Source organism: Teleopsis dalmanni, chromosome 2 (assembly GCF_002237135.1).
Source record: "Teleopsis dalmanni isolate 2A chromosome 2, ASM223713v2, whole genome shotgun sequence".
NCBI lineage: Eukaryota > Metazoa > Arthropoda > Insecta > Diptera > Diopsidae > Teleopsis > Teleopsis dalmanni.
Genome location: NC_051847.1, coordinates 77065409 through 77080401, shown reverse-complemented (window position 1 = coordinate 77080401; position 14993 = coordinate 77065409). Strand labels below are relative to the sequence as shown.

General features: G+C 28.7%; 1 protein-coding gene across 1 annotated transcript in view; it reads right to left on the bottom strand.

The window, feature by feature from the left end:
- Positions 1-1107: 1107 nt before the first annotated feature.
- The window catches only part of LOC119684852 (vigilin-like), a 30637-nt gene continuing 16751 nt past the window's right edge, over positions 1108-14993 (bottom strand). The window contains exons 3-7 of the mRNA XM_038098983.1: positions 6913-6991; positions 6641-6846; positions 4700-6553; positions 3295-4635; positions 1108-1653 (exon numbers count right to left, since the gene is read on the bottom strand). Coding sequence (XP_037954911.1) covers positions 1291-1653; positions 3295-4635; positions 4700-6553; positions 6641-6846; positions 6913-6943 — 3795 coding nt within the window. The 5' untranslated portion in view covers positions 6944-6991 and the 3' untranslated portion in view covers positions 1108-1290. The remainder of the gene's footprint in view (positions 1654-3294; positions 4636-4699; positions 6554-6640; positions 6847-6912; positions 6992-14993) is intronic.

The following is a 14993-nucleotide window of genomic DNA, read 5'->3' as shown; positions in this document are numbered from 1 at the left end:
TTTATTTGCATTTTTGTTTATATATATTTATACATATATATATATATATATAGATCTATATATATATATATATATATGAATATATATAAATATTTACGTGTTTAAAAATATACAACAGGTTTTCTTATACCATTGGTGTTTTTAAGTATTTAAAAAAAAATGAATTAAAAAAATTCCAACAAAAAAGGATGCAGAAAATATATATATATATAAAGTACTAACAGAAAAAAAAACACAAAAAATAACAACTAAAAATTTTTTAATTTTTATAATTTTTTTATATTTTTATTTAATTTTAAAATCGTATAAATTTTATTTGCCTTAGTTGGGATTAAACTCGTATTAAATGAAATTAAATTGTTTATAAAATTTTTGTATAATTAATTCAATTACATATAAATTTTTATAAGTGTAAACAATTGAATAAATTATTAAAAAAAATATTTAATGAAAAATTGCACAATAACTAAAAGAATTCAAAACGGGAGTACAATGAATTTTTACATTATTAGTTATTTTAAATAAATATTGCGAACGTATTATAAACATATACCATCATATTATATATCAAAATAAGATGCTCATGTTTATATACATACTTGCATACACACATTCTTATATGTAATTTTGAAATAACGTCAAAAATTTATTCTCCTTTTATTTCTCAAATAAAACATGCAACATAAATTAATTTTTTCAGGAATTTTTAACAGAATTACAACGACTTTTTTAAAGGCGATTTCGTTTAGAATATATATTGTATATAACTTTGTAAATATTTATAAAAAAAAAATCATTTACCTTTAAAGCCACAAACATTAAAGATGTAAACAGTTTTGTCTTTTTCAGTTAAAGTAAAAGAACATAATTATTACTTTAACTATTTAAAGAGTTTATATAAAAGAAATTAAATATTAAAAAATGAAAAAAAAACTAATTAAATTAAATATTAAGTTGGCATTTTGTGGTAATATTTTTAACTAAAGGAGCAGGATAGAAACGCACAAAACAAGTGTCAAAATAATGTTTAAAAAAATAATTGTTTTTGTTTTAATTTAAATGCGTTCAGATATATGAGTTCACACTGTGAACTATTTATATGTCTTGAATTTTTATTTAATTTTTTTTTTATTGTTAATTTTGCTTCTATAAAGCAATAATAAACTATATAGACAACCTTCAGTTTGACACTAGCATCGACGTTTTTAGCCTGCTTTTTATATTCTATTTATTTAGTTATTTTCATAACATTAGTTTTTCGTTTTTTTTTTGTTTTCTTTATTTTGTTTTTTAGTTTTTAGGTCCCCAAGCTGATGTTATTGGAGTAGCAACTGGAGCACCGCCAACTGCAAAGTCTGGGAAATCTTCTTGTGACTGAGTATTAGGTGCATTTTTAGATTTTTCGTTTGCCTTTTCCCATGGAGCATCCTTTATGATAAAACCATTTTCAGTTCCACCTGCACCAGGCAAGAATGCGGCAACTGTTTGTAGTTGCGGTGATGGCGGAGCATTCTCCAAATAGTCACGTATATAATCCTCGGCCATATTAAGTATAACATCCTTTGCATTTTCGACATCTTCTTCCTTGCCAATAATTGTAACAGCATCAGGATTATTTTGAGCATCATCGGCAGAAGGAAATTTAATATCGACCTATAAACAAATTCAAAAAATTTAATATAAATTTATTGTATTTTCTTTTAATTTATTGTATATTATTTATTCACATTATTGATTATTATATGCAAATTATATATGGACAAATAAATCAAACAGAGCATAAGTTTTGAACCTTGGCATTTACAGGTCTTAAAAAATTATTTGGAAATTTGCAATCTCAAAAAATTATTTAAAAATTTGCAATCTAAAAAAAGGTTTCGAATTATTAAATATAAGAAATGTTTCCAAAAATAAGATTACTGAAGATGGGTATTTGGCAACACTGAGAACAGCTGCATAGTCAGCCAGAAATTCAATTAATTGAAATTAATAAAAATTATGTTATTGTAATTCACTACTGTTCGAAAGATGTTACTAAAAAGCACTCCTGATAAATATAAAGCGGCTATAAGAAACTATAATCACTTTCTCTATTCAAAAAAAGATGTCTGATGAAGCATAGCATTCCGAAATTAAATTGTTTAATACAATTTTATTTTAAGTAAACTAGTGTGTTGATAATCACTATATTGTTGACAAATTCATATATCTAAATCTATCTTGTGTGTCGGCAGGGGAGGACATTTTGAACTGAAGTGCCTCTAAAAGTCTAAAGCAGTGCGAAAAGAGGACCTATGTAGAAATGACCCTCCCATATGTAGTGAGAGACAAAAGACTGTGTACATAACTTTATCAAACAGGTTTAATTAAAAATTTACAATTTATAATACATAGACGTCACATTAATTATACGATTTAAAAAAGAGGAGCATAGTTTAATGAAAAAACTATTATCCAACATTTGACATAATGCTTTCAACATCAATAAATCCAAAAATAAAATCTACGATGTAGTTGACTAATTTGATTAGTTAGGCTCCTCCAGTAATAGAAACAGAAATTCCGAAGAAAATAAATGTTTTTTGCTACACCGTCAATAAGTCTACAAAGTTTTGAATAATGCATTTGTACTCCAAAAAGCTGCTTACGTTAAAGTAAACTATCAAAAAATTATATTAGCAAACCATCGAAGCATTTGCATAGCATAACCGGTAGATCGTATATCGATGAGTGAATCAATTGCAATATTTATTTGGAAAAATTATGAGCATATTACAAACACAACAAATAAGAGGCATTTATAATATGTTCTGATAAGAGCAAGGGACTAGAAGAAGAATGAATATCTCAGCAAATATATTTTTTTGCTTTTAAATGACATTCACGTCGTGTTTAACATTAATTATTTACTTTTTCTTAAAACCTATTTATATATTTGATCTTCTATCCAGTATAACTATAGAATATGCGATTCAAAACGTATTAATTACCTATTTTATGCAAAAGTTTAAAAAACACTGGTACTCGTTTCAATTGTTATCCCTGTATCTTCGATTAAAATACTAATAACTTAATTCTGATTTTCATGCTATTTACAATCCAATTATCCAAGTATTCTAATGAGAACTTTAAATTTAAAAATGACCAAGCTAATAAAAGTTTCATAACTGTCTGACATATTTCAATTACATATACCTGCCTTAGCTTAAACCTATATTCATAATCCTTATATCATTTCTTTATATTGTGTATATATTCTTTCTTTATATTGTTGCATAAATCCAATCAGCTCACCTTATAATCCTCTATAATTTTGCGAATAGTACGTCCGCGATGCCCAATAATATGTGAGTGTATGCGAGAATCAACTTCAATAACTTCACGATATAAATCTTGCAAATCTCCAACGATTTCCATAATGGCATCCCTCGCAGCCTCTGCATTAGCTTGATAGCCAGTAATAGTTATAATACGTTGATTTTCATCATCACGTTTTGGCAGCGAGATGTTAACATCATGATCAGCACGTAATTTATTAATTGTGGCACCACGACGACCAATTAGTTTTGAATGATACATCTGATCTACATCGATTTCAAGCACAAACGAACGAAGTTCACGATCGGCACGATCAGCTTCATATTCTTCAATCATTTGTTGTAAGGCGTCCTTAGCATCGGCAACATGTGCCGGTGTACCAGTTACCTTAATAACATCTGATTTTGTTTCGCTAGGTGGCAATTCAATATGTACATCATGTTTTGACATAAATTGACGAACATTTACACCTTTCGGTCCTATAATAGTACGATGTAAATCATATGGAACACTTATCTCTTCAGTGATAGGTACAAGATTTATAAGTGCTTGCTTAGCACGTTCACATTTTTCTAAACGTCCCGTTATACGAATAATATCGCATAGCCGTATAGGTTCATCATTATTATCAATGCCATTGGTACCATTTACAATACCTTCAGCGGGTTCCGTTGCATCACGATCAGGGAATTTGATTTGTACATCATATTCGGAAGTTACTTGTTGTACATTTAAGCCACGTGCACCCATTATAGTACGATGTAGTCGTTGTGGAATGACAACTTCAATAGTTACTTGAGCTTCAAGGTCACCAACGATTTCAGCAATACGTTGCTTTGCTGCCTCGATACAGTCCTTGGGACCTTTAAGTGTTACTTTATCGGAATCAACACCTGGACGTGGAAAAGAAATCATCACACCACCATTTTCCTCTGAAATGCGATGTAAGATTTCGCCACGTTTTGCCACAAAATGTTTATGATGTTTAGGATCCACAGCAATTTCACCTTCAGTTACTTGATCTATATCTTTAATAATAGCTTCAAGTTGTTCTTTTGCTGCTTTAACATTATCCTCCTTGCCAATTATTGTTATAACTTCTTTGTCCTCGTCTTCGTTTGTAGGGAATATTATACGTGCACCTGTTGCGTCACGTATCTTACGAATGGAAGCACCGTTTTTACCAATAAGAAACTTATGGTGCTGCTGCTTAGCACGTACTTCAGCAGAAAATGAAGCAAGTTGACGCTCATTAGCAAGCTCCAGTAATTGTGCTTTAGCTTTTTCAACATCATCTTTTGGACCACGAATCGTTACCTATTAAATAATTATGCTTGCATCAAACTAAATTACATAAATTTTAATAAAAAATACTTGTTACCTTATCACTCTTCGATTCGCTAGTGGGAAATTTAATTGATACTCCGCCACATTCTTCCATAATAGCTGATATTAATTTACCTCCTGTACCAATTATCGAATTGTAATATTTTGGCGGAATTTGAACCTCTTCGGTTACAATATCAGATAATTCATTTTGAATCTTTTGAATACGTTCTTTTGCTTCTAAAACATTTTCTTTTTTGCCAGTTATAACGATCACCTCATTTTTATCACCTTCCGCAGGCAAGTCAATTTTCGTTTGAGTTTCATCGCGAATTTTTTTAATATTAGCTCCACCCTTACCAATGACGAACTTGTGGAATTGTTTGAAAATTGGTACCTCAATTATGTGCGATGAATCTTGAATTTCTTTTACGAGTTTCAACAAATCCTTGTGACACTTATCAACGTCTTCTTTAGGTCCACGTAATTTAACTATATCAGTATTTTCTTGTGGCGTTGGAATAGTTATGGTAACCTGACGATAACGATCTTTAATTTCGCGAATTCTTTCACCTTTAGCCCCAATAATTGAACGGTGTAAACGACGATCGATAATAACATCTTTTGATTTTTCGTTTTCCAGTTTGTCGATTTTTTCTTGTAATTCAAGCTGAGCCTGTTTCACGCCCTCTTTAGGTCCTTCGATGCGTATATTGTTTTGACCATCTCTTTCCTCAATATTAATATTCACCTTAAGTTCATCTTTAAGACGGTTAACATTAGCACCGGCTTTACCAATGATGTGCTTATAATACGAAGGATTAACGGTCATAACGAAAAATGTATAGTTGTCCAAATAGTTTTGTACAATACTATTCACATAGGCAGTTGCTTTATCTACATTTTCTGGATCACCCTCTAGTTTGATTTTGTCGTCTATACAATACACATTAACATTAGGACAATCTTCTTCTAATTGCTTTATATTGGCGCCTTTGCGACCAATCACATATTTATGTATCCAGTGTGGTGCATCAATTTCAATAGATTTAACAGAGTTGGCTTTCTCATAAACGGCAGTAAGAGCAGGACCCAGTGCGCCCGGAAGACCGCGTAAAGTAATTGTCTCTAGTGGTGAGTCAAGTGGTGGCATCTCAACAGAGACTCCAGTGAGTTGAAGAATTTCAGCAATAGTTGAACCCTTTGGACCAATAACGTAACGATGTTGAGACTTCGCAACTTCAACGCTAACAGTGCTACATTTATTTTTCATTTCTTTATAGATATTTTCAACCTTCAGCTTTGCAGCAGCTACAGCATCTTTTTCACCAGAAATAACTATTTCTTCTTTTTGTACGGATTGTGGTGGTACATTAACTTTAGCGCCAGTTTCCTCCATAATTTTATTAACATTTTCATTGTTTGGACCCAAAATAAATGGATGATAAATTTTAGGTACAGAAGTACGATCCGATGACTTCTTATATTGTTCAGCAGATAAGTTCCGTAATTCCTGTTCGGCCTTTTCAATACCTTCTTTAGTACCAGAAATAGTTATAACATCGCTCTCATCGATTTGATGAGGCATATTAATGCGTGTGGCTGTAATACGTTCCAATTCACGCAAACGTTCACCACGTTTTCCCAAAATAACGCGATGATGTTCTTTGGGTATAACAACCTGCGTATTTGCTTGAGTTGAAAAATACATCAGAATTTTTCTACGTGCATCCAACAACTCGCTTTGCTTGCCCTTAATCAAAAAAGTAAGCGATTGGTTTTTGTCACTGGCTATTTCAATTTGAGCGCCAGTTTCCTTAGTAATTTGCTGACATATACGCTTCGATTCGCCCTCACCAAATTTTTCAGAATCGGTTGATTTACGTTCCTTCCCAGGTACGTGCAATACCTATTAATAATTATATTTATAGTTAGAAATATGTGTTCTTTTTAAATTTTGATATATTTTAAGATGAAATGTTTATGTAGAACTAACCTGAGTTTTTTGAGAGCTAGTAACGCGTACACAAGCTGGAGCAACATTACTATTTAATGGTGCATTGTTAGCTGGCAAAGCCGGGAATAGGTCATCATAGCTATTGGTGCTTGTTGGGGTTGCTATTGGTGTTGGTGAAGATGGTTGGTCAACATGAACTTGATCTTCATTAAGAACATTAGTTGGTTGTTGGTTGTCAATATTAGCTAAAAATGAAGATCATACATTAGAGTTGTTAAAAGTGAAAACTTATAATATAAGAGTGCAAATACCGTTTGATTCTTCCATCATTGCTGCTTGCATTACTTAAAAAAAGAGGAGTCCTTTTTCGTTCCAAGTCGTTACAGTACACTGCAAAAAAATATGTTAAAAAAATTAATAAGCAATCATTTCTATTGTACTAAGTATTATTTTTACAAAGCATACGAAAATATTTATAAATGGAAAGAAAATAAAATATTTTCATTTTTACTAAAAACTATTATCTTCAAAATGTTTATTGATAAGGAAATTCTTCATATCTTCATTTATAAATTTTCTTTCTTCACGCGTTTTTTTCTTTCCAGTCATTATCGTTATGACACCGATAAGAGGGGGGTCTCGACATCTAACCAACAGCTAGTGATAAAATAACTTAGGCAATTGTGGTGTATATGTACAGAAAAATTCATTTTCAATTTTAAATGTAGACTTTGAAGCTTTAGAGAGATAACGCTCAAAATGAATTGATTTCTTAAAGATGTGGGTACAGTATATTAAACGTAATTTATATACAGTTTTTTGATAGTACTGTAGGACTTGATATGAAATTACGTGAATATATATTTGAAAATTAAAGAACTAAAATTGTGATAAGGTGTTTGCAATTTGATTTATTTCTTTAATTACTTAATTTTTAAAATGCTATTGAATTATCTTGTTGTGCATATACTCGTATATACATACGAAAAAATTTATGGACGTCATTGCAGAAAGTCTGCATTTTTTTGGAAATAATTTTAAAAATTATTTGGTTGGCATTATTTATTAAAACTCAACATTTCAAAATTCCATAAACATTTATTCTTGGAAACAATTAATAACTTTTCTATTATTATCTTCGTTAAAGACCATAAGTAAAGGTCTTCAAATTGTGTAAAAAATATTATCACTAATCTCACTGGCTGATTCTCTCCAGACAAAACTTTACAAGCATATGTTCAAAGGGATTAATATAAAAAAAAATCTATGAAGAATTTACAATAGCAGAACTGGTGAAACAAACTCAATAATATTGCTCAGAACATATTGAAGCTTCAAAAATATATAACATCTCGTATTAAAAGGTATAAGATTAAAAGTTAGGCTATTTAATCCATTGTTGCAACATGAAATATTATAGATTTTCCTTTTAAAAATACTCCCATTAAAAAAATTAATATTAATGTTTCTTTAATTTGTTTATGAGTGATTTTGATCATTTTAATAAAAAAGAACGGTGGCGCAACAAAAATCGGGTTCAGCTGTATAATTTGTTGTTGTTCAGAGATCTTTCTTTTTAAAATAGACTATATAAGGAGAATGGCAAATCGAAACATAATACATACACAAGGCCAATGATAACAGGTATAAACACTGGATTATCTTACTCGTCAACACACCTCAAAAATGAGTGCTGTATCGAAGAAAGACTACCATAGAAACTGTGATGAAAATGAAGAAGAAGAAATCACAAGACTAAGGACTATATTAAAGAAAGTGCTGGAATAATATATTTCAGCCGATGATAAACTAAAGCTCCGAAAAATATTACAAGTACTTCTAGCTAATAAATAAATAGAACTAACAGAATCATACGAATATCATGAAGATCTTAAGGTACTTTATCTTCCTAAATAATAATAATATTAGGGTACTATCAACTGTTATATAACAACATCATGTTATTGTTGTTACTACAACTTGTGATATTAACAAAATAGTTCAACGAAAATTAATCATTTTTTTAGGTGTCCTAATAGTATTTAGTAGTACTACAATGAATAATTTAGTCTAACTGTAATGCTTTCCCAATAAAGATATCCGATGCTCTCATAAATATCTACTTTTCTAACAGCAGATCTAATCTATCCAGTGTTTAAATTAATCGATATTTCAGCGAAAATATCTCCAAAATTAATACAATGTTGCTCAAAAGATTTATGTATTATATAGGTATCAACAACCCTTTGAAAGCAGGGTATGTGTATATAAGAACTACTGGATTGGAATTAAATTCCACCAAAGTCTGGTTTCCAAAAAACTTCGCGTAGAAGTATTTTAAGTGTTGTCTAACTCTGTCTTAGAAATAAAATTTCAAGCCCTTATCCAATTCACAAAAAATTCGATTAGAAAATCTTTATAGAGGATTAACTTTATACGATATCAGCACGGATCAACAGGTCTCTACGTGACTGGCGAGCACCCAGATTAAGCTAAACCAACTTATTATAAGTAAATGATAAATAAATATCTTAAATAAGTATAATCTGGACTTTGTCCAATGCGAAGCTTCGATAAATTTCTAAAAAATATAACAACAATTACTTAAAGCATTAAACATCACTATAAATACAATTTTTCTTGCAACTAAAACATTATCCCCGTTCTGTTCCTATGAACGCCGTAATCAATTAGTAGTTTAAATCACATTATAAAAAATTTACCACATATCAATGTTAATTTTAATAGCAATAATAATAATTAATGTAATAATTCGATTGCACATGTTTTTAGTGAGCTCACAATACACTCCATTTTATTTATTATTTTTTCAGAAACCGCGTTCATGCTATGTCCACATTGATAAAAATTGCTGCGTTCAGAGATAAGTCGGAAGTGATAAGACTATGTCAGTGAAGGCAATAGAACTTAATAAAAAAAAAATTAACATTTTAAAAATAATAGAGATGAAAAAACAAAACTGAAACAACTTTGTTTATAACACGATTCGTTGGTGTCATTTATTATCATTCATAAAATGGTACAAATGAAGTTTTTAATTTGAACATACAACTATATTTTGTGAAGTGTACCATTATAAATAAGTTCGTAACTAATTATATGTGTAATAAGCGTGATAGAACAATTTAAAAAAAAACTTATTTGCTAACATCAATCATTTATTTGAATACAATTTTTAAACACATACTTTTTCCTAATAAATAGTATAAATTAATATAATACAAATAGTAGTAATAGTTCAAAATTAAAAATGTGGTATGATTTATAAAAAGATTTATAAATATTCAAAATATTTTGACTATGCATACATATTCAAAAGTAACCCAATAAGAAAAATATGTATTATTGTTTAACAGCAAATCTACCAGACATAAAGAAAAAGAAGCACAATAAACCGGTAATGCAACCAGTTCATTCATAAGAGGATCTATCCAACCACTTCAGAGATATATCAAAATGTATATTGTAGAATCTATGCAAACGAAATTACTTTACATTTCTAAGTTCCGAATTTCTAATGTTTTCTGAGCAGAAATTCTTTCTCTTCTGTAAGCAGGCGAATCACAACACAACATGACATCCAGACAGCTATTAAAGCGTTAAATCCAATAGCTTTAAATCGAAAATCAGTCCTCTATTGATACAAATCTCTAAAGCTAATTGTGTTATTTACCTGTTAGTGCATAGTAAAGAAACTATATCGCAATCTACTTAAAATATAACCGAACCACTTCTTACAGGTAAAACAATAGATTAATACTTTTAGAACGACTAGAAAACTTATAGTCAAAAATGTGTTTCTTAGGGATATAGACAATCGATATAACGATTGTCTGCGAAACGGCATACTGAAGAAACTATATCGCCGGGTATCAAAAAAAAATCTAATCACTTTTTACAGGAAAAACAACAGATTGATACTTTTGTAGTGGATACATACACTTAACAAATTAGAACATATGAATAGTTGAAACATGAACATGATATATATATATATACATATATATATGAAACATGATATATAAATAGTTTAGTTAGTTTAGAACATATAAACAGTGAAAACAGTAATCAATGTTAAGAAAAGAGAAGCAAATAAAAAAATAAAGTCTTTCTTTTGATTCTGTTGGAATCGTTCTTCGTTTTATTTGCAAACTTTTAAAACGACTAGAAAACTTATAGTCAAAAATGTGTTTCTTAAGAATATAGACAATGAGCGGCATACTGAAGAACCACTTCTTACAGAAAAATTAACAGATCTATACTTTTAGAACGAATAGAAAGCTTATAGTCAAAAATGTATTTCTGAAAAATACAGACAATCAATATAGACAATTCACTACATGACATAAAAATTCACTAGCCCCTGCCTTACACATCGACATTTCTTAAGAAGAATAGTTATTTGAAATCAAAAAATTATATTTAGGTCCATATTTTGTGTTGATCCATTCATTTTGCAAGAAAAAATACATAAAACTACTTATAAAAAAAATTACGATATTCTTACGATATTTTTAAACAAAGAAAATGACTACTGATAGCAGCAGGTTTTTTATCATACTTCCAGAATTTATTATCATATTGACCCCTGTTATCATAAATCCCAAGATAACTGAATTTATTGTCATTAAATTTTAATGACAATAAAATTGCAATTTTAAATTTCCTTGAATATACAAATAAATCTACACCTGTAGAGACTATGTCTAAGGTTAATAGTCAAAATGCGTTTAATCGATTCATTGTATCTCGGTACTCTCTTGACAGATTGCAAATAACTTAAAATACACTTTATTTACTATAGTTTAGAGACTATATTATTACCAATTTAATTCAGTTTATTTCTTAATAAAGCTAACAACAGAGTAAACTAAAACATATTTTCTTCAATAATTTGAATTCCATATTACTGAAATGAATATAAGTCAATAGAAATTGCATATTTATAGATTAATCTAATACCTCTACTTCTAGTTTCTTTAGTGTGTCCTTCATTTTAAATTTAAACTAAGTTTCTAGATTTAATATATAAAATAAATTAATCAGCATATTTTCAGTTTGGCGCGACACACTCGAACATGTCATATTTCAATCTTATCTATATATAAGCAAAGATGCCGGCTTAGGTCTCATATAAAAATTATCTATATAAATTTATTATATATTTTATTATTTATGGTAATTTCAAGCCTCATGCTTATTATGAAATAATATATTTAAAACACGTGGTTAGAAGATTTTTAAATAGAAAAAAGATTTTTCATTTATATATTTATGCAATATATTAATTTATGAGTATATATAAATTAAAAGATAATTAAATTTAAAATAAATTTAAACAATTTTATTACAAAATAAATTGGTGAACCTAAATTAATCACATACCTATTCATTTTTACAGGAAACTGATATCAAAAACTTGCAGATATTTTTGTTATCAGTTGCTTTGATTAGCACAGAAACAATACAGAATAACGTGGAAACCACATTTATTTTTAGGGCATTTTACTATATATTATAGTTTTAATAATCTATACAATAGTAGTATAAATTACGACTATTAGACAAAATATTGCAAGTAACAAAATTATCTAAAAATTCTTAAATAAAAAAAAAAATATAGAGACACATAACAATATTGAGATAGAATGGAAATAAAGAAACGAGAAAAAAGATAAATAGATAGAAAGAAGAATAAGATTAATAGAAAATGATATAATTAGAAATTTTATATAGATCTTAATGCAAATAAAACTTCGAATTTTCTAGTCAAACAAGTTGATGTCCCATTTGGGTGCAATCAGGCGATCGAATAATATCGCATGATTGTGCTGTTGATAAAACTAAGCGCAGGGGCCCAATTTGAGAGGACTCGGTTGTTAACTTATAGTTTAAATAAGCGGAATTATTTCGAGAACACGCTGGATAACGACTCAATACCGCTTAAATGACAAGTAAGAACCGAAGTACTGATATTGAACTACAATACATTACAAACAACAACAGTGACTGCGCCCTGTAAAATATGAGAAAAAAATAGGATACCATCCACTTTCTGACCAATGCTGTCTAATATTGCAAGGATAAAATAAGGTACGTTCTAAATATCATACTTTATATGAAAAATGAAAAATGTAGACTTTTAAAGTTGCATGGTTAAACGAGATATACTTTTACAAAAGCATTATTTTCACAGAGCTTTTCCTATATATAGATTTCTAGAATTCTTAACCTTCTTTTAAACATTTAAAAAGAGTTTTCTTCACTACAAAAACAATTTATATATAATAATAAATGACCACTTGAGATAATAATATACTTTGTGTGAAAATTAGGGAGTTTTAAAATTGCACAGTTAAAACAGATGTCCTTTTAGCAGTGCTTACACTGTATAAATATTTTTTAAATTCTTAACTTAATTTTAAAGATTTAAAAAGAGCTTCCTGCACTATAAATACAATATATATATTCAATAACTATTAGAAATACAGAAAAGCTTTGTATGAGTGAATTTTTTTATTTTTAATAGATCTATAACTTTTAGGAAGACAGTTTTTATGTAAAATTAAATAGGTCGGAGATATAAGCAATCAAAGATGAATTTTATGGAAAAAATCGTTATTTTCCAATCTTTGAGGCTCTTGGTGCAACATTTCCACTTATCCAATTGAACTAAAATTTCACACAGATTATTTTTTTAGTAAAATGAACCGATCTGGGGGTGCCACGGGCAATTTTCCGACTTTCGAAAATTAATGGCACCCTAATATATACATAGCATAGTATAAAGGAACTTAGTTTGTATAAAAACTGAAAACTGGGAACTTTTAAATTTGCATGGTTAGACGAGATAGCCTTTTCTGAAAACGTCTTTTAATAGATGTTTTCTTGTAACAAAACTTATAGAATTCTGAACTCATTTTAAAACAATTTTCAATATTTAAATTGGTTTTTTTTTTATATAATAATTTTCCGTTTAAAACAATATACTTTGTAAAAATTAAAACTGGAAACTTTTAAAATAACATGAATAAAACAGAAACCCTTTTTTTTGAGAATGTTCCTTCAATAAAACTCATACTCTATAAAGATTTTTCGGATTCTTAACTTATTTTAAAAATATTTTAAAAGAGCTCACTACACTGCAAATACAATATAGAAAATCAAGTTTCAGTCAGCATGCTTTCACTACCAAAATAATATTTTTTTATTATACTTTTGGTTTTTTTCTTATAACCTGAATATTTATCTATTTTTACGAATTTATTTATTATATTTCGCTTTAGAGGTAAGTTAAATAAAAAAAAAAGCGATATAAAGATAAAATTAAGAAAATGTTTATAAATTTGTTGCAAGATCACTCAAATTTTATACCACTTCTATACTGCGCTCCTCTAACTCTCTAACGCTTTTGTTCAACAAATCATTCCATGACAAACACAAAGTTTCTTCTATTGAAGTTTTACAAGTATGCGAACATGTTACCTAGCCCACATTTCTGCAATATAAAGATACAGATACAATTGAGCACACACATTACACATTGCATGAACGAAGTATCGCTAGTATCGCTAGTAGCAGATAAAGTAGCAGATACGAACTTGACATTATATCAGCACTATGGGAACTGATATCCGTAATAATGGTTCGCTCGCTATTTGCAAGAAAATTTCAAAATATGTAAATTATTAATTTTAATTGCAATTTATTCTCGAATAATTAAATCAAAATTCTCCAACTAGGGAAATGTATTATATATATAATGTAATATTTTATTAATGTAGACGAGAAACCAAACCGACCGATTGTAATGGCAAACGCTTTCTTTTTATATCTTAGCTTTATTTAGTTTTTTTGTTTTTTTGTTTTTTTTTCTGTAAAGTAGCACGAAAATGTGTCAAAAGAATGTTAAAATATAAAGTATCTAAAACCGGATAGGAGCCGGTACAATGGACAAGTGTGGTACGTTTTCGTTTGCGTTTATTGAATCCAAATAGTTTCGTAGCTTATTGAACTCTTTTTTTCGTTAACCATATTTTCTTTGGCATGACGCAAACAAAAAAATATACATACATATAAGTCTATATATAAAAAAAAAATGTTATAAAGAAAATAAGTAAAGTATATAACATAAAACGCAGTTATAAAAATGTAAATCAAGAATTAAAAACCTTTAATAAAAAAACACACACACACACTGTGAAACAGTCTTGACTTATTTAAATAAAACGTTTCTGTTTTTCAGGTTGAATTAAGAAATAAAACAACAAATAAAACAACAAATAAACACAATTCGTAGACGTGTCACAAAAATTAAATATTTTTTGTTAATTTTTTAAATTTTTTTTTCTATATCATTTCTTGTTATTAT